This window comes from Vicugna pacos, chromosome 1 (genome assembly GCF_048564905.1).
Source record: "Vicugna pacos chromosome 1, VicPac4, whole genome shotgun sequence".
In the NCBI taxonomy this organism is placed as follows: Eukaryota; Metazoa; Chordata; class Mammalia; order Artiodactyla; family Camelidae; genus Vicugna; species Vicugna pacos.
Window position 1 is genome coordinate 52,811,060 of NC_132987.1, and position 26,394 is coordinate 52,837,453.

The 26,394-nt window shown below is 39.3% G+C and overlaps 1 protein-coding gene across 3 annotated transcripts in view; it reads right to left on the reverse strand.

Moving 5' to 3' along the window:
- ABCC5 (ATP binding cassette subfamily C member 5) overlaps positions 1-26,044 on the reverse strand; it is a 75,762-nt gene extending 49,718 nt beyond the window's left edge. For 2 of the 3 annotated variants that reach the window (XM_006201054.4, XM_015236670.3), the window contains exons 1-5: positions 25,934-26,044; positions 22,540-22,723; positions 1,214-1,371; positions 867-1,022; positions 2-149 (exon numbers count right to left, since the gene is read on the reverse strand). In XM_006201054.4, the coding sequence (XP_006201116.1) occupies positions 2-149; positions 867-1,022; positions 1,214-1,371; positions 22,540-22,668 (591 nt within the window). In that variant the 5' untranslated portion in view covers positions 22,669-22,723; positions 25,934-26,044. Of the gene's footprint in view, position 1; positions 150-866; positions 1,023-1,213; positions 1,372-22,539; positions 22,724-23,578; positions 23,600-25,933 lie in introns of those variants that run through there. The other variant, XM_072962083.1, reaches the window with a different exon arrangement.
- Positions 26,045-26,394: the final 350 nt, after the last annotated feature.

The following is a 26,394-nucleotide window of genomic DNA, read 5'->3' on the forward strand; positions in this document are numbered from 1 at the left end:
CTGGTCCACTGAAGCCAGCCAGCTGCGTGATCATCAGGCACACGATGGAGAGGATGACCCTGGTGCGGCAGAAGGTCCACACAACCCTCCGGAGGGAAGCAGCGTCTGGCCCAACTTCATTTAGCTCTTCTTGCCACAATCTCTCTAGTCTTAACAAAGGCACATGTCCTCCGTTACACATCTCCCCAGGGAAAAGGCGCACACACACACACACACACACACACACACAGGCATGCACACACACACACACACACACCCCTCCCCCAGCTTCCCTCCTGCCATCACTTTTTGCCACTCAACACCAGTCTCTCCTCTAAAAGTATGTACATAGTCTTCACCTTCTGGGGGGAAAAGACTTCCTGGGTAACTACATATTTACCCGGTATAGAGAGCCTCTCAGGATTCAGAAATTGATGAGAATGAAAGTCTTTCCTTCCACCCAGAAAAATTATCCCTGAACAGAATTTGTGTGTGGATAAGAAATTCCTTTCTCAAGGGTCCCCAACCCTTTCTGAAGGATTCTGCGGTAAAAAGTAAAGTTGTAAACTAGATTTTAACCATGACAGTCGGCTACCACAAAAATGTATTCTGTCACAAGGCAGCAACATAATCTCCCTGCAGACTCAGGAAGAGAAGTGGGGCTGAGAGAGAGAGAGAAAGCCCATAGTTAAAACAGGATTAAAGGTGAAATACGAGATAAAGCAGAAGAGTAAAGAGAAAGCTACCCCGGGCTCCCCTCCCTCCCTAGGATAGCTCAGATCCTAAAAGGGCACAGAGCTCTGGATCTCACACTGCTGGACCCACACCCTTGCTCAGGCCCTATGCATCCAGTACGTGGGAGACGAGGGTGGAACAGAGACACCTACCTTCTGCAGTTCACCTCGGAAGACTCGTACTTGGACAAAGACCACACATCCTCCATTGAGAGCTCCCCCTTCCTGTGGGCTATGCGAGCCAGAGGAGAAAGCCAAGAAAAAGTCATACAGGAGAAGAGCCCAGCGTTGTCCACTGGGTGCTGGTGTCTGAGGGGAGAAAACCCAAACACAAGATTGTCAACACACACGGGAGGCTAGACAACATTTATCACACACTGCCTAGTACACAGAGCACCTGTCTAAACACAGTTTTTCCCAAATGGTCCAATCTGAGCCTGAATTTTCAAAAATACTTTTGGAGCTTCACAGACAAGTCATGAACCTGCAGAGCCTCTTACTTGGAAGTGGTCCGGATGGGCTTCAGAGCACTTAAGCTATGATGGTACTTTCCCTTGGGATGTTCTTCATCCAGGATTCTGAGCTGAGAATGCATGGAGGCATCCAGGGAAAGGCCCTCAGCTCGGGCTGCTGTTTCCAAGGCATCTTGGCAATCCAGCTGTTCCAACAGATAGTGAGAGAAGGCAAAAGCACAGGTGATGAACATTGGGAAAACAGAGAGAAGCAAATCTATCTGACACAACAGCTCAGAATGCAAACCAGATTCATCTTACCCAAGAAATCCCATGATTAGGAGGTTAAACACTAACTTGTATGATATGATCTTGCTAAGGAACATTAAATCAGATACTTAAAACTTCTAAATAAATAGATTTTATTTTTTGGAGCACTTTCAGGTTCAGAAAAATTGAGCAGAAAGCACAAAGGGTTCCCATACACCTCCTCACCTCCCCCCTCTCTTCCTCATCTGTTTTCTCCATTATTAACATCTTACAAGAGCATGGTATGTTAGACACAATTGCCAATCCAATGCTGACATGTTATCATTAACTGAAGTCCAGTTCATATTAGGATTCACTTGTGTTTTATGTCCTAAAATTTGTATTTTTGTCACCAAAATGTTCTATTTTTCATTTCCCAATATGGACTGAGAGTCAATTACTTCACTACTAACTGCAAATTCTATTGCCCATCTTCTATGATAAAAATTTCACAGTCACCCCCAGTTAAACAGCCTGGTCATGCAAAAAAAGCCAGGATGTACACACACCTCCTCTCTGTCTTATCAGAAACAGAGAAGGCAGACCAGGGGCCCTCCCTCACTCTGGCTGCACAGCTGACGAGCCCCAATACCCAGATTTTTTTCTTTCACTTTATTTTTTTTAATTGAAGTATAGTCAGTTACAATGTGTTTTTTTTTTTTCCTTTTCACTTTATTTATTTATTTTTTAATTGGAAGTACCCAGATTTCTGCAGCATGAGTAGAGGTTCCCATGAATGGAAATATAAAGTTACACATATTTACTGTAAAGCTTGTAAATACCAATTAATCATATTAACAAAAATGCATGTAATTCAAAATCTGACTGTGGCAGAAGAGGGTGGCCAAGAACCTGGACACATCTATTCCCATTTACTCTAAAAAGTAACTCAAAGTTACTTTTGCAGTTGCAGAAGCAGAATCATTCTTTTCCTTAAGTAAGGATTATAAGGACCTTATCCTTTTCTCACATTATCACAAATATTTCAAGCAATTATTGCAAACTAGCAAGAAAGAATAGATCCCCAAATCAAGAAAAAGTTACGTGGTACAGCACCTAACACACTGTGCCTCAAACAAAGCAGAGCCTCAATTTTGATGCGCCACCTCTTTTCCGCACAGAACAAAGGGAACTCAGATATTGGTGGAAATGAAGGGGCAGAATTCGTGCCTGGGGGTCACCTGCATGCCCAGGTAGCTCTCTCCTCAGATACAATAGCTTTCTGTCACAGCATAGTTACGTATCTTCAGGATAAGGTCAGTATCAGGAGAGTACACAGCAACTGGGAAGCACATTTTTTCCCTTTTGTCAAAAGGCAAGGTTTCAAAAGAATAACACAGCACGACAAAGGTATCAACACCAAGAAAAGAATGAACTCTTCTTTTTTAAATTTATTTTTATTGAAGTATAGTTGGTTTACAATGTTGTGTTAGTTTCAGGTGTACAGCAAAATGATTCAGTTATACATATACATATATATTTTTTTTCAGATTCTTTTCCATTGCAGGTTATTACAAGATACTAAATATAGTTCCTTGTGCTATACAGTAGGTCCTTGTTGTTTATCTATTTTATAGTAGTGTGTATATGTTAATCCCAAAGTCTTAATTTATCCCTTCCCCCAACTCTTTCCCCTTTGGTAACCATAGCTTGTTTTCTAAGTCAATGAGTCTGTTTCTGGTTTGTAAATAAGTTCACTTGTTTTACTTTTTTTTTAAGATTCCACATATAAGTGATATCATATGACATTTGTCTTTCTATGTCTGACTTACTTTATTTAATATGATAATCTCTGGGTCCATCCATGTTGCTGCAAATGGCATTATTTCATTCTTTTTTATGGCTGAGCAGTTTCCATTATATATATATGTACATATACACACACCACATTTTCTTTATCCATTCATCTACTGATGGACACTTGGGTTGCTTCCATGTCTTGGCTATTGTAAATAGTGTTGCTATCAACATTGTGGTGCATGTATCTTTTCAAATTAGAGTTTTTGTCCTTTCTGGATATATGCCCAAGAGTCAGATTGCTGGATCACATGGTAGCTCTATTTTTAGTTTTTTAAGGAACCTACATACTGTTCTTAGTGGCTGCACCAATTTACATTCCCATCAACAGTGTAGGAAGGTTCCTTTTTCTCCACACTCTCTCCAGCAAGAATGAATTCTTATATAAAGTCCTTAGGTATAAGATGAACACTTATTTAAGTAGCTGGGGACTATGGCACCTAAAAATAAACTTAAGGCTACTAAGATTCAAGTACACAACAAAAGATTTTTTTGTTTCATTCTGTTTTATTTATTTATTTAACCTTTAAGCTGCCTATAACCTTTAAGCTGCCTATAAGACAAAAAAACCATTGGGTTGAGAAAGGAGAAAGACACATTAAAAAAAATAAGTATATCACTATAAGGAAGTAGAAACTGGGAATACACACAAAGTAGGTACAGAAGCTGACAAGGACCAGCCTTATATGGATGTCTAAAGCTTTAAAAGAAGAGAAAAAATTAAAATAATACCATTTCAAGTGCACATTGGATAGCTGCCAAAATGAACTCTATGCTGGGCCATAAAGCAAACCTCAGCAAATTTCAAAAGACTGACATCACAGTGTATGAACTCTGACCACCTTGGAATTCAGTTAGAAGTCAGTAACAAAGATAACATGAAAATCTTCAAATATCTAGAAATTGCAGCACACTTCTAAATAATGCAAGTTAAAGAAGACATCAAATAGAAATTAGCATATATATTCTGAGGTAAATGGCAAGAAATTATAACACATCAAAATTTGTGGAATGCAGTCAAAGTGGAGCACAGAGAGAAATTGTGGTTTTCAAAGCATATATTAGAAAAGAAGAAACAGTGAAACATCAATCCTCTAAGGTAAGGGTTGGCAAAATTTTCTGTAAAGGTCCAGATAGTAAATATTTTAGGCTTTGTGGGGCTAAGAGACAAAATAGAGGATATTATGTAGGTACTTATGTTACCAAAGAAAATAAATTTCTACAAAATTTTACTGGCAAATTCAAAATACAATAATAACAATTCAGCACAATATTTTTGTGATACAGGTCTACTAATGAGAAAAATGAAGTTCTTTCATAGGGGAATAACACTTTACTTTATAAACTGGGACTTAAACTAGTTTTCCCTTTCATCTAAATTGATTACAAATCTTCATCAGTTAATGCTGACTTTGTAATGAGATTTTATAATTTCATCTTTGAAATGTCTTTTCACACAGATAGGTACTGCCAAATACTGAAAATCAATCTACAAGTATATGATTTTAGTTGAGTGTACTTCTCTCTTGGAAGGCATCACAGAAGTCTATTAGATTTTCTCTTGACACTTGTCCTTATTATGTCATTACATTGCAGATTAGTCACTTCTAATTAAAAGTTAGTTGGGTTGGGGGTATAGCTCAGTGGTAGAGTGCATGTTTAGCATGCACAAGGTCCTGGGTTCAATCCCCAGTAACTCCCATTTAAAAAAAAAAAAACCTAACAACAACAAAAAAGAAAGTTAGGAGCCAGCTACTGAATGACACACTCAAATGGATTTTTTTTTTATTGTGGCAAAACACACATAACATAAAAATTGGCATTTTTACCATTTTTAAGTGTACCATTGAGGGCATTACTTATATTTACAATGTTGTACAACTATCATCAGCATGTATTTCTAAAATGAATGGATCTTTTAAATTATTCTACCACAAAGGAGGCAAGAATATACAATGAAGAAACGACAGTTTCTTCAATAAGTGGTGCTGGGAAAACTGGACAGCTACGTGTAAAAGAATGAAATTATAACATTTTCTCACACCATATATAAAAATAAACTCAAAATGGATTAAAGACCTAAGTGTAAGAAGGGAAACCATGAAACTCCTAAGGCAAAGGAAACAAAACCAAAAGTAAATAAATGGGACCTAATTAAACTTAAAATCTTTTGCCCAGCAAATGAAACCATCAACAAAACAAAAAGACAACCTACAGAATGGGAGAAAATATTTGCAACTATTATGACTGATGAGGGCTTAATATCCAAAATATATTAACAGCACATACAACTCAATATCAAAAAAAAACAAACAACCCAATTAAAAAATGGGCAGATGACCTGAATAGATATTTTTCCAAAGAAGACATACAGATGCTCAACACTGCCAATCATCAAGGAAATGCAAATCAAAACCATGAGATATCACCTCACACCTGTCAGAATGGTTATCACCGAAAAGACCACACATAGCAAATGTTGGCAAGGTTGTGGAGGAAAGGGAACCAACCCTTGTACACTTTTGGTGGAAATCTATACTGGACCCACCGTGGAAAACAATATGGAAGTTCTTCAAAAAACTAAAAATAGGGGGTGTGGGATATAGCTCAGTGGTAGAGTGCATGCTTAGCATGCAGAGGTCCTGAGTTCAATTCCTAGTACCTCCATTAAAAAAAACCAAAAAACTACAAATAGAAGTACCATATGATCCAGGAAATCCACTCCTGGGTATATATCTGAAGAAAATGAAAACAGTAATTCAAAAAGATACACACAACCTCAATGTTCATAGAAATATTATTTACAATAGCTAAGATATGGAAGTAACCTAAGTATTCATCAACAGATGACTGGATAAAGAAGATGGGATATATATATATACACACACACACACACACACACACACACTGGAATACTACTCAGCCATAGAAAAAGAAAATTTCGCCATTTGCAACAACATGGATGGACCTAGAGGGTATTATACTTAGTGAAATCTGTCAGAGAAAAACAACTACTGTATGCTATCACTTACATGTGGAATCTAAAAAATAAAACACACTAGTGAATATAATAAAAAGGAGACTCATAGAGAACAAACTGGTGGTTAAATTGGGGAGAAGAGGGGGGAGGGGCAAGATACAGGTAGGGAATTAAGAGGTACAAACTACTATGTATAAAATAAACAAGCTACAAGGATATATTGCACAGCACAGTGAACATAGCCAATATTTTATAATAAATAATAAATGGAGTATAAGCTGTAAAAATTTTGAATCACTATGTTGTACACCTGAAACTAATATAATACTGTAAATCAACTATATCTCAATTTTAAAAATAAAAAATAAAATAAAATAAAATGAATGGGTCTTGAAATATGGAAGTTTCCATTGTACTTCACTGAGGTTCTGAAACACACTGCTGGAACTGTAATTTAACCTCAGAAAATATACCAACTGCAAATCTGTATGATAATGGAGATCTCACTCTTTATTTTAACTTTTTTGTAGCATGAGAAGTATATAAAGCAGCCTGACATTACTCACAATTCAAACATTAGTTGTCACTGAAATTACTCTGTCACAGAATCATTTCACTTTCCCACTAGCAATGTATAAGAGATCCAGTTTCTCCACATGCTCCTCATCACCTGGTAGCGTCATTATTTATCATATTAGCCACTTGATAGGTGTGGCTTAGTATTTCAGCATGATTTTAATCTGCATTACCCTAATGCTTAATGATATTTTACATTTTTCCTGTGCTCATTTCCATCCTTTGGGTGAAGTGTCGTTTAAGTCTTTTGCCCATTTCTTTTTTTTTTCTTTTTCTTTTTTTAACATTTTTTATTGATTTATAATCATTTTACAATGTTGTGTCAAATTCCAGTGTTCAGCACAATTTTTCAGTCATTCATGGACATATACACACTCATTGTCACATTTTTTTTCTCTGTGAGTTATCATAACTTTTTGTGTCTATTTCCCTGTGCTATACAGTGTAATCTTATTTATCTATTCTACAATTTTGAAATCCCAGTCTATCCCTTCCCACCCTCCACCCACCCTGGCAACCACAAGTCTGTATTCTCTGTCTGTGTGTCTATTTCTGTCCTGTATTTATGCTTTGTTTTTATTTGTTGCTTTGTTTTTGTTTTTGTTTTTTAGATTCCACATATGAGCAATTTCATATGGTATTTTTCTTTCTCCTTCTGGCTTACTTCACTTAGAATGACATTCTCCAGGAGCATCCATGTTGCTGCAAATGGCATTATGTTGTCAGTTTTTTATGGCTGAGTAGTATTCCATTGTATAAATATACCACATCTTCTTTATCCAGTCACCTATTGATGGACATTTAGGCTGTTTCCATGTTTTGGCTATTGTAAATAGTGCTGCTATGAACATTGGGGTGCAGGTGTCATCCTGAAGTAGATTTCCTTCTGGATACAAGCCCAGGAGTGGGATTCCTGGGTCATATGGTAAGTCTATTCCTAGTCTTTTGAGGAATATCCACACTGTTTTCCATAGTGGCTGCACCAAACTGCATTCCCACCAGCAGTGTAGGAGGGTTCCCCTTTCTCCACAGCCTCTCCAGCATTTGTCATTTGTGGATTTTTGAATGACGGCCATTCTGACTGGTGTGAGGTGATACCTCATTGTAGTTTTGATTTGCATTTCTCTGATAATTAGTGATATTGAGCATTTTTTCATGTGCTTTTTGATCATTTGTATGTCTTCCTTAGAGAATTGCTTATTTAGGTCTTCTGCCCATTTTTGGATTGGGTTGTTTAATTTTTTCTAAGTGGGTTGTTTTCTTAGTGTTGATTTTAGAGAGTTCTTTATCTATTATGGATTCAAGCCCTTTGTCAAGTGATTTGAAAGTATTTTATCTCTTAATAGAGTCATTCATGGAGCAAAGGTTTTAAATTTTGATCAAGTTTAATTTATTGATTTTTTTTATCTTTAACAGATGAACATTTAGTGTTATATCCAAGAACTCTTAGGTCTAACCCTAGGTCATATTTTCTATATTTTCTTCTAAATGTTTCAGTTTTACATTTAATCTATGATCCCCTTGAGTTAATTTTTGTAAAAGGTGTGAGATTTAGGCAAAGGCTTACTTTTTTGCCTGTAGATATCAATTGTTCCAACACCATCTGTTGAAGACTATCATCTCTCCATTAAATTGCTTTTGCACTTATATAAAAATGAATTGACCATATTTGTGTGGGTCAATTCCTGAACTCTATTCCGTTGACCTATTTGTCTGTCTCTTCGAAGGTATCATTAACTTGATTACTATAGATATGCAGTAAGTCTTAAAACACCACAGTATATCTCCACCTTTATTCTTCATTTGCAAAATTGGTTTAACTGTTCTAGTTCTTTTGCCTTTCCAAGATAACTAAGTTCAAGAGTTAGGAGAGTTTCATTAACATCTTTTGACGTTACAGCATCAGAAAAATAAAATTTGGTATGCCATCCATTCATTTTCTTACATAAGAACGGCACAGTAGCATTAAGAGAAAAATAAAATCTTTACATCTTATTTCATTCATTCATTCAATAAATAACTTACTGAGTATCTATGTGCAATACTGTTTCACACACTGGGAATAAAAATATGCCAATTTCTATGTGTATAATACACTAATTTCATTTTCTTCATCTCTAAAACACTTAGTTACAACTTGCATCAAAACCTATGAATAGGAAAGCAAATGGACTTAACAACAAAATACTCTTAAGAGTTTTGTTCCTTTGACTTATATACAATCATGTCATGTTGTACCACCTCCTGGGTAGTAAGTTACTTCCTGCAGTGGAGATGCCAAACTTAAAAGCTCTTTAAAAAAGACTCAGAAGAGAGCAGGCAGGCAAGGTTTCATTCCCTCAGGCATATCATGAGTACTATTCCAGCATTATCAAATGCCTGTAACATATCAGAGACTGAGGGCTCTTGCACCATTTTCGATTTTAGAACAAGGCACTCAGTATAATTTTATCCTGACATAGATAACCCTCCATGAAAGGGGTTGAAAAGTGTTTGACCTAACCCTCAAATTATCATATAATGATAAAACATGGAGTAGGAATTCCCACAGAAAGGGTATAGAGAGGTCTACATTTGTTGATCTAAGATAATCAAAAGTTGTCATTCTAAGCAACCCACTTTCCAAGTCACATAATATTTTTGCTATTCTTTCCTAAACTACTTCCCAAACTGTCGATCTTGTCATATTTTGCCAAGGTGAAGACAATGAAATATCTGATGGAGATGAGAAGATCTATGTGGGATCCTCTGTTTTGAAGGAAAGAGTCTTGTTCCCTATTAGCACCTACCTCCTTCAGAGACAGGGCTCTCAAAACAATAAGCAACAGGTAGTTAGCTATTGGCAAGAACTCTTAAATGATAAAATAAAACTACCAAGAAAATCAATGGAAAAATCCCCTTACTCCAATAAAACTATGGTCTTAAAGTATTAATAATCCATAAAAAATTTTTTCCATAGTGATTTTGAACATAGATTTTAGAAGACAGACATGAGCTTAAAGGCCAAGTCTATCACCAACTTTCAGCATGTTCCTAGCCACTTCAAGATTCAGTTTACTCATTTTTACAATGGTACATGCATGTACCACAAAGCATTGAGAGGAAATAATGGGATAATGAGAAGTGCTTAGCAAAGTCTTGGGTCTATAACAAACATTTAATATGTATTAACTATATTACCAATTTATCCATCTGATAAATCTTACAGCCTATCTCAACTATGTCCTCATTCCTTTAGCTTTCCCTGACTCTTTCAAGCTCAGGGAATTTATTTCCTCTCTCCTCTGTCTTCCCTGCACTGGACCACTGCAGTGGGATGATTCTGCTAAGAGCATCCTTGGCCCCTAGCACAGTACAGAGCTTGGTACCTATTATTCAAGTGTCACTTAGAAAACCTCCATGTTGCCTTACAATCTGTATTATTATCAGTTAAAGCTGCATGATATACCTACCACTAAGGAATCTTCTTAACCAATCCACTTCCGTTTAGTTTCTCTGCTGTTTTGCTTATTATTAATAGTACAATAAACAATTACAGTTTATTTTTCTCTTTCTGGATTACTTAGGATAAATTCCATCAGTGGGATTATAAGATTAAAGTGTGTAGCTCCTAGGAATTAGACATCTATCCAGTTTGCTTAATTAACTTTATTATAGACTATGTACTCCAGTATTATTACAAAAGAGAACTGCTATTAGGGGGTCAAAGTATAGCTCAGTGATAGAGTGCTTGCCTAGCATGCACGAGGTTCTGGGTTCAATCCCCAGTACCTCAATTAAACAAATAAATAAATAAACCTAATTACCTCACTCACAAACCAAAAAAAAAAAAGGCGGGGGTGAAGAGAACTGCTGTTAGTTTTAGTACTTTCAGATCTATTTTGCTGACCTAAGGCTGCCTCTATCCCACATTCACTGGAACATTAGCAAGAAATAGGGGAAGCTAGGGCAATCTTCCTTGTTTACAGCCAGATCTCCTGACTAGCGTGTACTTGTAAAGGCAAATGCTTACTTGAAGGTGATCGGAAAATATGGGCAAATGAACTTACTATAAACCGACATGGCATTTACTATGTGCCAGGCATTGTTTTAAATGCTTTACAGATACTAACTTTTGTAATCCTCATAACTACCCTATGAAGTTTCCCCCATTTTATAGCTGAGGCACTTAGATGGCAAGTAGCAGCAGAGATTTGAAGAGATCCTTGAAAAGCAGAGAGATTGAATCCAGGCTCCAGAGTTGAGACCCTTAATCACTATGCTATGTGCCTTTCAAAGGAAAAACAAGCAAATAAATCATCACTGTACAAGATGACCTCAGATGTGCCTTTACAGACAGCTCTCCACTCTTCCCCAGGGTGAGTATCAGATTAAAATAAACTATGGCTCTCTAACTCTGACTCTCCTAACTAACCTCATTATAAGCAAATGGTAGTTTCCAAAGTTAAAGTCACAATTAGAACACTAGAATGTAAATATTTTACTTAATTGTAAAAAGGCACTTCCTGGTTGTTTTTTAACCAAAGATGAGCAGATGCTAAAAGATGAATACATTATAGACTGATATTTAAAAATAAAATAAAAGCGTCTTTATATTACCCTGCCAGTAACTGCATAAATGTCTCATGCTATAACTGCTCGGTTGGATCCCTAACTTCTCTTCCTTTCTAGGCTTCGCAAAAAAGCTTACCTGGCCTTGTAGGCCAGGAAAAAAAAATGTCTGTTTAAAGTAGAAACAAATTTATTCTACCACATGAACATTCTGTGAAGTGAGTTGTCAACATTCTAAGACTGAGTGGATTAAAAATGGAAATGAACCAAGAAAAAAGACTTAATATATTCAAGCTATATGGGCTTACTATATGAACACATAAATAATTTAACAGGATAGGGAAATACGATTAAGTGAATACTGTTGGGACAAATGAAAAACAGACTGGAGATAAATTAATTGAGACCCAAGTTTCACACCATACATTAATCCATCTGGGATTAACCCCAAAAGTTACATAAAAGTAATGAAATAAATAGAAGAGAATTAAACAGGAAATTTAGCACACCCATGGAAGCGCAACAGTCTCCATTTTGTCCCAAAGCCAGAATCTTATCAAAGCCAAGATGGACAGGCTTAAATATAAAAAGAAAAACTTTTTGTGTAATGAAATTAGCATTAAGGGGGAGAATAAAGCTAAAGAAGTGACAAGGTAACCAAAATAATAACATATTTTGAACAGCCAGCTTTCGCTGAATAACATTTTTTATCCATTTATTCAACAAGCATTTATTGAGGGACCTGCTATATACCAGGCACTGCTGTGGGTGCTGGGGACACAGGATTGAAAAAATAGACCTGCACCTTGAAATCACTGCCTTCATGCAGGTTATATTCTAGTATTTATAAAAGGTCAAAATCCTGATTAATCTACTAAATTGGTTCAAAAGCTTCTATCTCTCAGCCTCTAAATTCCATGTCATCAATCAAGAAATAAAAACTAAATTTTAAGATACAACCACATACACCTTAATAGAAAAAGAGATAAAATCCAACCCGAGAAGGAGGGAAACGTAAGACAAACACACATCATTTGGGCATTTTTTAATACGTCACTGGCAGGTACTCAGGGGAGCAAACTGGTCACAGGTAATACCTCACATACGCTTTGTCTCCATAATATTACTGTAGGAAGGAAAATTTTCCAAACAATAAAAATAAAATTTAAACCCAACGCTTTACTGGGAACTAAACGCCTAATACAAGATTAACAGCTAAACGACAAGTCGATCAACACTCCAGTGCAGGGCTGCCCAATAGAAACAGAATACAAGCCACAAATGTAATTTAAGTTTTCTAATAGCCACGTTAAAAAAGTAAAAAGAAATATGTGAATTAATTATAATAATATACCTTATTTAACCCAATATATACAAAATATTATCTTCTAAACATGTAATAAAAAAAAGTTACTGAGATAGTTTACATTCTTTTTTTGTACTAAGTCTTAGAAATCTGGGGGTGTGTGTTTTATATACATAGCACCTCTCAGTTCAGACTGGCCATGTTTCAAATGCCCAGTTCCTACAGGTGTGTTTTGTTTTGTACAGCATATCCTAGCAGTTTTCGAGTGAGGGTGATTTAGCTTGCCCAGGGGACATATGGCAATATTTGAAGACATTTTTGGTTGTCACAACTGCACCTTCAGTGGGTAGAAGCCAAGGATGCTGCTAAACATCCTATAATGCACAGGGCAGCCCCCCGACAACAAAGAATTATCTGACCCCAAACCTCAGTAGCATTAAGGTGGCCCTAGGCAGCTAAACAGCTAACATGGTTAGTACTTGACGTATGCTGATCTAGGGAGATGTATTTTATGAGGTCTATTTGTTTTTTATGTTATGATAATTTAAATCTCTTTTTTGCACAATTTTTTAAAAATTGAAGTATAGTCAGTTTACAATGCTATATCGATTTCTGGTGTACAGCATAATGTTTCAGTCATATATTTACATATATATATTCCTTTTCATATTCCTTTTCATTGTAGGTTACTACAAGATATTGAATATAGTTCCCAGTGCTCTACAGTAGAAACTTGTTTATCTATTTTATATATAGTAGTTAGCAGTAACTTTTTAAAGCTTCTCCTGAGACAGGGTGAGGGCATGCATTTCTCTTTATTTCTCTTAAGGGGCCCTGCAGACTGAAGGGCTCTCCGTGGCCAGATGACATGGCCTCAGAGAGGCATCTGCAGCAGCTGATTCATTCCAAAAGGAAAAGTACTGCTTGATCTGGGAACTGGGAAAACATTAAACAAGGAAATACTGCTGCCATTTGTATCTTCCTGAGGACTCTGTGGCTAGGAGACACTGAGCATTTTTTCCCTCCTACCAAGGGGATGGAGATGGAGTGGGGGTAGGGGGTTGGGACACTGGGAAACCACAAGGGGACAATGAAATTCAGACTCTGCCACGGTTCAAACAAAGGTCAGGGAAACACAGTCCTTTACATGCCTAGCTGGTGAGAGAAACACAGAACTTTCCATCCATAAGCAAACAGAGGTGCTTGCACAAGAGACCTCCCTCCTCTGTGCGGGCTAAGACCTTCCAGGGGCTGTGATAATTAGCCCACTATCACACAGGATGGCTTCCGCGTATCTGTTGTCCCGGCTCTTTTTAACAGGCCGCCAGAGCGTAATGTCTGCTGACAGGGCAACTGTGGTCTTTCCCCTGCCTAGAGGCCCCTAGGACAAGATACCAGGGGCCAGACATCATTCCCTAGGCTGAACAATCCCTTCTGGACAGCAGGACAACAGCAGGGCAGCATTCCTAAACCTGGGGCTGAGGACTCAACCAAGTGGCTCCTGAATGCAGAGATTCAAAAACTACCCGCAGTGCAGAGGCACCTCTCAGCTTCCAAGGGGATTAAAGGCTGCAGTCCTCCCGTGTGGCACACCTCACAAATAAAGCAGTACTTGTGGCATAATTAGAATGGACAGGCCTCAGATCCTACAGCATATTCATCCTCTCCTCTCACTAATTCACAAGATCGTAACACAAGCAGAATGGGCAGCCTCTTCTTATAAACCCTTCTGGCCCAGGTAAATAGCTTCTCTGTAGATGTCCCAGACTGGCAGCTGCCTTTATGACAAATATCTAGAAAGACCAACTTTTTTTTTTTAATGGAGGTACTGGGGATTGAACGCAGGACCTCGTGAATGCTAAGCATGGGCTCTGCCACTGAGCAATACCCTCCCCCTAGAAAGACCAACTTTTAAGGGGAACAGTCAGATACAGGTTTCAAGAGACTCAAAATGTTAAAAATTAAATTAAAAAGAAAGTTAAATTTTCTTATAAATTAAAAAAGGAAAGACAAAGCTGATGCTCTCCCAAGAAGAGCTGACTCCAGGCTTTCCCATTCTCCCGATCTCCAGCAAGTTAAAAGAACACTAACGAAGGATCTTCCCTCTCCCAGTTCTCCACACTTCCTCAGTCCAATGGGTTATCAATGTGATCCTGACCGTCGCAAGCAGTTCCCTTAAGAACTTCCAAAGGGAGCAGCCATTTCGATCAAGATGGGCAGCAAAATTCTAGAACATAACCTTCACGGGAAGGAAGCAGAATATAGTAGAAAGAGCTCACTATTCAAAGTCAGGGAACCTGCTAACCTCCGCCCTATTATTGCTCAAAGGCTATGAATTAACTTGTACCTCAGCTCACTCAGCTGTAACTAGGCTGCGTGACCCTCATGCGGAGGGTCAGCTGTTCATATAATTCACAAGGGTAAAAAATACGTAAAGCCAAGTGCTATAACTTAACACCACCGTCACGGTAAAACAGGTATCTTTCCGCAGTTCATAATCTAGCATAACCCCAGCATCAGGAGGAATTTGAGGGCTTTCAGTTGTTTCATAAGCTAAATTCCAAGGAACTTTTTGAAAGTTCCTATTACATTGGGGTGTGAGATTAACTTTGTTATTACAATGATAAGGTTTCAAAGGATTAAACTGAAAATAAATCACAGGGGGAAAAAAAGACATGGGAAACACTTAGAGCCCCAGGGGGTGAGGGGCTATAAGAGACTTTATTCCGTGCTATCTTGGCGCTGGAGACACAGGAGGATCACCAGGGGAGCTTTAAAACAACACTGATGCCTGAGCCTTACCCCAGAGACTGGTTGAATTCGTCTGGAACATCAGTATTTTTTTTTTCAAACGTTCTTGAAGTGATTTTAATATGGAGCCTGGACTGAGAACCACTGATGTAGATAGTAGAATGCTGGTCTCTTGCATTTGACAAAATCCCCTCAAGATTTTCAGGCTATAGCTTAAAAAAAAAAAAGCTAAAATATAATTTGTAAGTGAAATTCCCTTCAGTGCCCAGTACCATCTGTATGCCCATGTTAAATGTTTAGTGTAAGACATTAGTGGGTCCATCCTGCGACCCCTGGACTGCAGGGCAGGCTGGAACTGCTGACAATGGTGAGCAGCAAACGCAAGGGTGAAGATTTGGGCAGCCTGGCTACTTTTCCACTGTGAGAATACAACATTTGAGGAAACAAAGTGACTGCTCAACACCGTATCTGCTTTAGCAAACAGAAGTTCTCATCTGATATCTAATAACACATTTAAGTTGATTCTTTGAACAGTTAATTCAGAAAATAATCTTAAATAATTAAAACATATAGAACATCTAATTATCTAAACAGGTTAACGCCCTAAAATGAGGATAAGGAGAGAAGGAATAGACTTAATGAGTTTAATTCTACTAATTAGTGAACTGTGCACCAAATTAACATCACATTAGTCTGTAATTTTGGTACTGATAGGTTCAACCACCACAAAGACTTCCGGAGGCCCTATTTCCTGTCCCTGCCATTGACCTTTTTATTTTTGATTAAGAAAGAGGGAGGGACAGAATAGTGAGACATTCAAGAAAGCATTAGCAGAAGGCTACCTCAAGGCACAACCAAGATTTCACTGAAAAAGTTTTCATTAACCATTTGTAACTTCCAAGTTAGAGATCTTAACAAAACAAAGCCTTGGGTATTTAAAACTGCTTTTTAAAAAAGGGAAGCTGGTTCCAACACTTTTCTTCCCTTTTGACAGAAAGTTCCTTTAACTTGTGCCAACAAGCTGTATTTATTTCCCTTAAGCAGCATTTCCCAGGAAAGAAGCAGCAGCCCTGCTGCAGACAGCGTAAAAGGGCTCCTGACCAAGGCAGCAGGCCAACCTCAGGAGACCTGTGGTGCTGGAGATTCAGTCCCCACACAGGAGAGCCACCTGGGCTGTGCACCAATGGCAGCACTGTTGTCACCGCCAGCAGAGAGCTCTGGGCTGCTATTGGAGACCAACATCTGACACCAGGCCAGATACCGTACCATACCGTACTGAGCTTTATACAGCTTTATGGATGCCTTCAGGGAAAAGGAAAAAAAAAAAAAAAGGCAGGTGTTCTTACTTATCCTATCACTGTCCAGAAAATCTGCTGAGTCACTGAGTACCAATCAAGAGAAAAATAATGCAGAGCCTGCAAATATACTAATCTCCTTCACCCTGCTCTGCTTCCTAACAGCAAGGAGACTCATAGGTAATGTTTTTGACTCAGAAATCACAAGGGCATAGACAAATTCACATACCCTTAGCCCATAAAGGAAAGCTTTCAGTCAAATTCTCTAAAAGTATAATGTACTAGACAAAACTATTTTATAACAATAGTTGTCTCTGGGTAGAGGGGTTAAGGTTTTTCTATAATCTTCTACAATTCGCACATTTTCCATAATAAGATTGGAATTCTTCCATAATAATATATCTTAGAATTATATTTCTTGTTAAAAGATTACACCCACATCCTTGATCTTTAGGATATGACTTCAGCTCACCCAAGTATCTCAACTCACTAATTATAAGCATACCAACCAAGGTTAAAAGTGTCAGCCTAACACAGATCTAAAGGAGACTCTAAGTGAAGGTCACTGGACTTCATGAATACTTGCTTTGTTACTTTGTCTAGAGGGAGAACATTCTAACTTGGTAGAAAGCAAACTGCACCAGTGGTACACTTCTGAAAGAAGAAGGGAAAAGGGCAAGTGGTAATCACAGCACATGAACTTTAGCTGACTTCTGCTTATTTTCCATGTTTCCTCCTTTCCTAGATTAGACATGCTAGGGAAAAACAAGTCACCTTGTTCTGGGCTTTGGCCTGAGCACAGTAAGAAAAGAAACAACCATCACAATAAAAAAGCTTATAAAAGCATCAAATAGCTTTGTCTTGCTTTTGCTTAAATTTTAATTTAAAGCAACTAAGATCCAAACTTGTTGGCCTATTATTCAAGGACACACATCAAGTGGAACTCACGGACCTATCCCTCTACATCTGTGACTTCACACTTCACGCTCAAAGCCAGCAGCACCTACTTGGACCTACCCACAGCTCTTTCTTCTGCCAGGCATGTTCTTCATTTCTCCAAATTCTACCTACTCCTCAAGTCTCCAACCAAGTGCTACCTCCTCCTAAAGCATTCCCTGATCTCAAAGACAGAAGCACTCTGCCCTTCTTATTAATTACTGTGGCATGTAAATTACAGTAATCTATGTGTATGCCCATGAGTTTAAGCTTCTAGCAGAGGGCGGGCTGGCCCAGCATCCATTTATCTTCACCCGCACCAGACCACTTCGTTCAGGTCTGTGTATGCATCCTGGAGAGTGCTCAAATGTTTGCTGCATTGGAAAATGAATAAACATCACATTTTAAAGCAAACCAACCAAAGCTCATGGAGTTATGTGAGCGACATGTGTCTATCTGAACGCAATGATAAGAAAAGGAGCTGTGCCTGGGGAGTTAAGCTGCAGACACAGGAACAGTGTTAAGGAGTGGTCTGGACATAAATCTTCATGTGAGCTGAAATAATACCAGCCGAACACCAACCAAGATCAGTGCTTACGCTCAAAGAACTAACAGCCATAGAAGGCACCCCTATTAGCACTTCAGGATTAAAGGATGCTTGCGAATCATCAGACTGTGGGTGGCCACAATTTTTACCTCAATAGTTTCGAACAAAGGGTAGGTGTGAAAATGCATCATTTTTACCTTAATTATCTCTAAGTAGATGTGATACAAATATCTGAGGGCGTGACTGATTAGACCAATTTTCCCAAAGAGTATTCCAAAAGAAAGATTTGGTCACAATATGAAGAAATGGGCAAACTGTGTACTCTGCAACTTTGCTTACAGCTTGAGAGAAAAAAAAATCACCAACTTGTTTAAAATCAGAATTTATTCCTTGGTGCTTTGCTTCTGATTTCTGTTTGACAGTTTCATGCAAACATGTTGACTGGCCCTATCAAAGGCTAATGATGGTGAATAAAACCTTGTTTTCCAATTAAGAGTCACAGATATATTCTTATCTTTTTTTACTTTTGGAGGTACTGTTTTTTCTTTCTTTTTTTTCCTAGTTTTTATTTCTGATGAATATTAAGTATATTTGGCATCTGGGAGGTTCTGCCCCAGATTTCATCTCTAACAACTAATACAGAAACGATGGTTATGACTCATGAGACACGAACTAGTAATCTCTACCCAATTATCTGTTTACATTCTTAAAAACTTATATAGCCATTCTACATCCCAAATACTTAAATTATCTGTTTTTATACCATCACTGAACCAGAAATTTGTCATCTTGCTGATTTCCTCTATTAGCAAACTGTTAACATATGAGCCAAGTTCAAGATAAATATATTTGAGAAATTTCAGTTTCGGACAGGTAATATGCAAGAAGGTTCTAGGTGGTATGTAAAATTTAAAAACACTTGATAGTTACGCATTCATTTTAACACATGTTAAAAATAGGTTGCATAAACCTACGATTCTATTGCTTAGGTCAAGGCTGAGCAAAAGAAAAGAGAACAGTAGGTTAAAAGAAAAAGTTTAAGAAAAAAGTTCAGAGGGTACAGGATATGGTAAAAAAAAAAAAAAAAGAAAAACAGTATTCAAATTTAAAAGTTTAGGAAATGAAAGGATAATGAAAATGAAACTCATGTGGACTCTTGAAATTTTATAAAAGTGGTTGGTATCAGACTTCCTGTTTCTTCAAGACAGGGCTGAGTCACATGAAGGAAACTTGCTGTCTGCTGCCTGACTTAATAACTTAGGGGACAAAGGGCACAACAGTGACTCTCCAGTTCTCTACCTACAAAGGAAAAACTTGCTGCTGCCACTGCACATCCTAATGTCAGTTCTACTCTAACCAACCAGACAGGACCCCTGTCCCCAGAAATTTCACAGGGCCACACGCTACCTTTCCAGGTTCTACCTCTTCCTGCTGTACAAGCCATCCGTGGGCAGCTTGCTCACTCCTAAGGCTTCATCTACACAGACACACTAAAGACTCCAAAACCTTTCCCTTACCCGACTTCCTGCCTAGGCTCTGTCTACTGATCATCTTACCTGGATGCACTTCAAATTCAACACATTCAGAAGCAAACTCATTCTCACCTCTTTCTCCTTCTCTTCCTGAATGTTCACCAATAGTTTTAAATTCCTACCACCAATCCAAGGTACCCTAATGCTTCCCTCCCCTTTCAGAGATGCCCCTAAATGTCTCCTCCATCCTCACTATTGCACTTGGACCCAGACCCCTGGGCTCTCTCATGTGGACAGACACAAGAGCCTCTAGACTGCTCCCTGATTCTCTCTTCTCTCTCTCTCTCTCATACAGGTTTTTTCTACAATGCCTCAAAACTAATCTCCCTAAGATAAAAATCAAGTCTTAAAAATCTCAGCACAAGAGCATTACCCATTAGGTAATGCAGATTAAAACTACAATGAGCTATCAGACATACCTATCAGAATGGCTAAAATAAAATCAGTGATAATACCAAGTACTGCCAAGAATGCAGAGAAACTGGATCATTTGAACATTGCTGGTGGAAATGTAAAATTGTACAGCCACTCTGGAAAAGAGCATTGAAGTTTCTGATAAAACTAAACACACACTTAACGTAAGACCCAGCAATTACATTCCTGGGAATTTACCCAGAAAATTGGAAAGCTTATTCACACAAAATCCTATACATAAATGTTCAAAGCAGCTTTGTTTGTAATAGCTACAAACTAGAAACAATCCAAATGTCCTTCAACAGATGAGTGGTTAAACAAACTACGGTCTATCTATAACATGGATTATTACTCACAATTAAAAGGAAAGAACTATTGATAGAACTATTGATACACACAAATTAAATGGATCTCAAGGGAATTAGGCTGAGTGAAAAAGTCAATCTCAAGAGGTTATATACTATATGATATTGTATATGTGCAAATTGTAACAATTCTACCTAATAAAACTGAAAAATGAAAAAAAGAGGTTACATACTATATGATTCAATTTGTATAGCATTCTTAAAGTAACAATTACAGAGATAGAGAACAGAGGAGTGGTTGCCAAAGATTGGGGGAGAGGCCAAGGGAGGTGGCTGTGGCTCTGAAAGGGTAGCATAAGAGATCCTTTTGGTGGAGCTGATTTGTATCTTGAGCATGGTAGTGGTCATACAAATCTACACATGTGAAAAAACTGCATAGAACACATACACAAATGAGTGCGCATAAAACTGGTGAAATTTTAATAAAGTGGGTAGATCGTTTCCATGTCAATCAATAACCTGTCGTGATACTGTACTATAGTATGCAAGAAGTTATCACTGGGGGAAGCTGGATAAGGTACATATGATCTCTCTGTATTATTTTTTTACAACTGCATGTGGATCTATAGTTATCTCAAAATAAAAAGCTAAAAGAAAAAAACCCCTCCTCGGTAACCTCCTATAGTTCCCCAAAGCCCACACTACAAGATTCCTTAGTGTGGCATGCAGAACTTCCTCATGCACATCCTATGCTCCAGACAACTAGTTATAAAAGGTAACATTTTTTGGGCACAGGCTATGTGGCACACACCATTCTAAGCATTTTATATGTGTTAGCTCATTTTAACCCTCAAGGATCCCATGAGTTAGGTTCTAAGGTCAATATCATTTTATTCCAAAACCACTAAGGCACAGATGACTTAAGTAGCTTGAAAGCATCCCCACCTAATCACCCTTCAGAGCCCTGTTGCAATGTTACCTTTGTGACTTTTTCCAGTTTAAGTACTATACTAACAGTGTCTAGCACTCAAAAGATATTCAATACATGCTTAATTAACAAAAGGTTGAGATGAAAGAACACAAAGTTACAGAACTGGCACCTTAAGGATTTGACACTGATTCCATTAAATCTATGTTTCTCCAAAGTGAGGCTTGAATGGGAAAGCACTGTATAATATACAGTGGGGACAGAAAACACCTGATAGTGAGCAAATGTCAGTTAATAAGGCAACAGCTTTCACACAGCAAAGAGGAACAGGTAATGTCAGGCTAATGAAACTCAAGTGTCAGATGCAGGGCCGAATCTTTCTCCAATTTTCACAGAGTAATTACAAGAGCACAAACCTCAGCTTACTACCCAGCAACCCCCATTCTTCCTTATTAGTTACTTCTGCAATTCAAGAAAAAATACAGTCTTTTCCCCTCGAAGAAAAAAAATTCTTCCAGTTTAAAATGTATACTCATTATTTCCCTTGGACGCACCTAGACTGTTCTCTAAAGACTCCTTTACATTCATGGATTTACTTGATAATTTTACTGATATCCTCCAACAATCTAGAATTGTTCCAAGTATGCTCTGAAATCTGAATAGTCTCTGGGGAGGTGAGTATAGCTCAGCGGCAGAGCACATGCATGCATGAGGTCCAGAGTTCAATCCCCAGTGCCTCCGTTAAGAGGAAAAAACAAAACAAAACAAAACTGAATAGTCTCCCCAAAGGAATCATACTTTTAACATAGAGGCCGAGGAAAAAAATGATTTTAAATACATGAATGAAGTTTAATGGTTTATTTTTCCTCTGCTCCCTGCCCAGCCCTTCCCCCACCCCAGCCCACCCCACACTCATAAGTTGTCTTCTCTCCAGCAAAGCCTTTTGAGGGGAGAACGCAAAGGGAAAAAACAGAGGAGAGGCTGAGGGCCAACCTCTCCTCTTTCATAAATAACCATAAATTCTTAACAGTGACCTAAAGCTGATAAAGAAAAAGAAACTTCTTTTAAATTATGCATCATGGGGAAAGAGAAGGTGGGGTGGAGCACAACAAGCAGGTAAGAGGGACTCAGGAAAGGCAGTACTGACCAGCTGAGTCCTCTTGTACTTGGAGTCCTCGCGGTCTCTGGGCTGCCCCGAATTACTGGTTCTCTCCCGCACGTTTCTATAACCCGGGCTGGGGATGATATACTCTTTCCCTATGTCAATGTCCTTCATCTTCTCTGAGTGATGGTGCCAGGGCTCACAGGCTCTTGGTTCCACTTGAGAACTTCTGAAATTAAAAATTCATCAAGGACAGATATTTCCTAAATTGTGCTTAATCATAAGCAAAAAGTGCTTTGAAGTAGGAAAAAAGAACAAAAGCATTACAGTTTTCTGTCATTATAACTATAAACGTAAATTTTCAAAAAATGTTCATGTACCATTTTCTTTTTTCAATAGAAAAAAATTCAGTGTGAGAGACTCAAGAAGAATTCTCCCCTCCCACTTCTAAGGGAAAAACAAACAAACAAAAAATAAACATAGTAAAGAGACACCTACCCTCTTCACCTTCAACTACGTTCAAACACAATGTACAGAGCATTTAGACAGGCCTGAAAAAAAAAGGCTTTCTGGAAACAATATAAGTTTGTTCCAAGCATTACAAATTCCACAATTGTAAAATGGATAAATTTTACTAAATGAAAACTTATAAAACACTTATTCTAACAATGATATATCCCTCTTTGTATTTTTATAATTAGATAATGGGTTAACTGTTGTTTTTAAAGCTCTGTGAACCTGCATAGCTAAAATACAAAACAATACTATACCTTAACTTTAAAAACAAATTCTCCTCGGGTACTGAAAGTATTCTAGAGTTAGTGGTGATGATTGCACAATTCTGTTAATATACTAACCAAACACCAAGTTGTAGACTTTTAAAGGAGTGAATTTCATGGTATACAACTATCTGAGTGAAGCTGTTATTAAGAAATAATAACAAAAACAAATTCCCCACTCTGCTCTACTTAGTCTTACCTAGTAGCTACCTGAAACTCTGCTCTAAACCTCAGCTAGCCTGATTAACTCTAATCAATATCCGGTATCAACTCTGGTTACTTTTGAGAAAATAAAACATACATACCTCTCCAAAACATTTCCCCTGCTCTAAGATGGTTCAAAGCTTCCCAGATACAAGCTGAGAAAACACCTTTCATACTGGTCTCACTAGAAATTAAAATGTAGCTGTGTTGCTTTTTGAATTCCATAAATTCCTAGCTATCACTGAGACTTAAAAGTACAACTTTGTAGACTAAATTCAATGGCTACAATTCATTTTTTAAGGTATCAGGGAAAAAAGGAGGACACTTACAAATCATCTAAATAAAAAGGACTCAAACTCCTCCACAGAGATGTGTTTCCAGCACAAAGAAAGCTTGACTTCTTGCCTTTCAGAGGTCTGGCTCAAGTACCCTGAGATAATAATGCTAAGTTACTTATCTTTAAAGTCACCTTGTCCAATGACAAACTGCACCACAGAGAACACCGGCTTACAACCAAGAGCACAGTAATCACGTCATGGAGACCTCATTAAGCCTACACTATAAACAGACCTGGCATCTGCCAGTGTCCTCAATGTCAGGATGCAGCTGCAGATCAGAGTAATCCTCCTTGTTACAGGGATCGCAAAGGCCAACCTTCCCCTCCAAAGATTCCCCAGCCTAGCTGATTATGTGAAAGCAGAAAAGATCTGTCCTCCTTTGAAAAAAGGCAAGAGGAGGGGAGGGAGTTTGAAAGGGAGGAAGCTAAAGTAACTCACTCACTCACAGTACCACATGCCATGTCGGGAAGTACATAAGGATCATCTCAATTGTCTAAGAACTCATGTAAGCCAACACTTTACTGAAGTTATTCTATGTATGAAGGGTGTGGGGAGCAGCCTCCCATTCCCTCTAACACTCTTGCTTCTTTAATTTGCTGGGAAAAGAGGCACAGCTATGAAAGAAGGCACGCCTTGTGCAGGGACGAAGCTACTATCTCTTGGCCTGGAACATAAGGAGGATTCCATCTTCTGTGTACCAGGGATATAAGGCAGGGCACCCCCACACGGAGGCTAGCCAAGAGCTAGGAAGCCCAATAGGTTTGGGAAACAAACAAGGCCCAGATCAGAAGGACCACGAGGCTAGACTTTTCTGGAAACTATTTTAGTTTCCTCTTTTCTCTTGTTCTCCCTTAGAGTTATTTAAAAGTCTATTTTAAAATGCTAACTTGCTCCAGCTATTAAGAGAGGGAAAAGGGAAGGGATTTTTTTTTATGGTTGAGCTGGAGCTGTATGATGGCACTAGCAGAGTAATCCAAGTGGGAGAACCTCTTTAAGGTGCTCAGAACTCAAAATCAACAGCATGGAGGCCACTTGGTTAGCTGCCTTTTCGTTTTTTTTTTTTTAACAAAACTCTCCTTCCAGTGATAAAAGTGGAGACATTCTCCTGCACAATAATGCAGATGAAACTGTATGGGGGAAGGGGGTTTGCACAGGATCACAAAGCCTGTAAGTAGCCAGACTGGTGCTTCCCAATTGCCTTCATTATGACATTCCTGTTTCCAACACCTCAGGAATCTGCTTCCAAGCCCTGAAGCTACACAAAAATCTGGAACCACAAGGACAGGTACTTACCACCCTCCTAAAATCCACCTGTTGTGCTCCAGCCTCCCGCACCTTTCATTCACTAACGCTGGAGACCCCAGAATAACTTAACCATCTTCTTCTTCAAAACCCTCTGAAACTTTGCTGGTCGTTCCTGTGCCCACGTGCCTCCTGCCTCCCCACGTCTGTGCAGAAACCAAATCACCCCTGTGTGATAAATACAAAGCACCATGCAGCTCTGTGTAGTGGAAGTGGAAAGGGCACTGACGACGGTCAAGAGATCTAGATTCTATTCCAGGCTCTGCCCACGGTTTGCTGTGCGTGCTTTCACAAACCTCCATCTATCTACCCCTTCGCCAAAAAACGAGAGGATGACTTCTAAGGTCGCTGGCAGCTCAGGGTCTCCGGTATGTGGCTTGTGCCCCAGGCTGGCTTCCCACAACCTTGAGGATAAGGACTTCTCTCAGGCCATTTTCAACTAGGATGCTCTGGCTGTAGGGCGTTTCCATGGCCAGTTGGGGCCTGGAGAGGTGATAGAGACCCACGTCCACGGGCCGCGGCCGCAGCACCCCCTGGTGGCGTCAGCCGGGTGTAGCAGGAACCCCGGACCACTCATTCCCATCCTACCTGCCTTGCTACGCCAGGACCTCACCACTAGCCCTTGGGGGTCGCGTCTCGAGCAAGGGACGGCGGGAGACCAGAGGGAGGCCAGGCCCCGTTTCTCAGGTCTCTGGCTTCTCCCAAACTGCTCGCATCCCCGATCGCAGCCCGCCACCCCTAGAAGAGGCACACGGCGGTGGGCCCTGTGACAACCCGAGGGAGAAGGAAAGGGGTGCGGCGGTCGCCGCTACCTACCTGTGCCCCAGCTCCAGGAGGGCCGTGCCGGCCTCTCGACCACGCTCGCGAGCATTAGCCCCGGAGCAAAACAAGCCTTTATAGCGGCATTGGTCGCCAGACTGCGCAGGCGTGCTGCACAAAGAATCCCCAAGACTGAAGGGAATTGTAGTCCCCCTTCCAGGAGCCTGAGGCGCGATTCCCGGCAAAGGACTATATTTCCCAGAAGCCCCGTAGAAGCCCTGGAGGAGGCGCAGGCCGCTCCCCTCTTCCAGCGCGCTCCAGGCTCTGCAGCATCCTTCCCAGAGCTTCTGCGAGCCTGTCTGGAATCTTCTCTGAGGCCGTGTCCAGGGGGTGGCAGGGAGGGTTGACAGCAGCCCTGTGTGGGCGGGCAGCCCAGTGTTTGTAGGCAGATCGGCCACGGTGGTGCGTGACCGTTTATGCACCAGAAAACACTGAAGGTCATCGGTAGCCTCTATCTC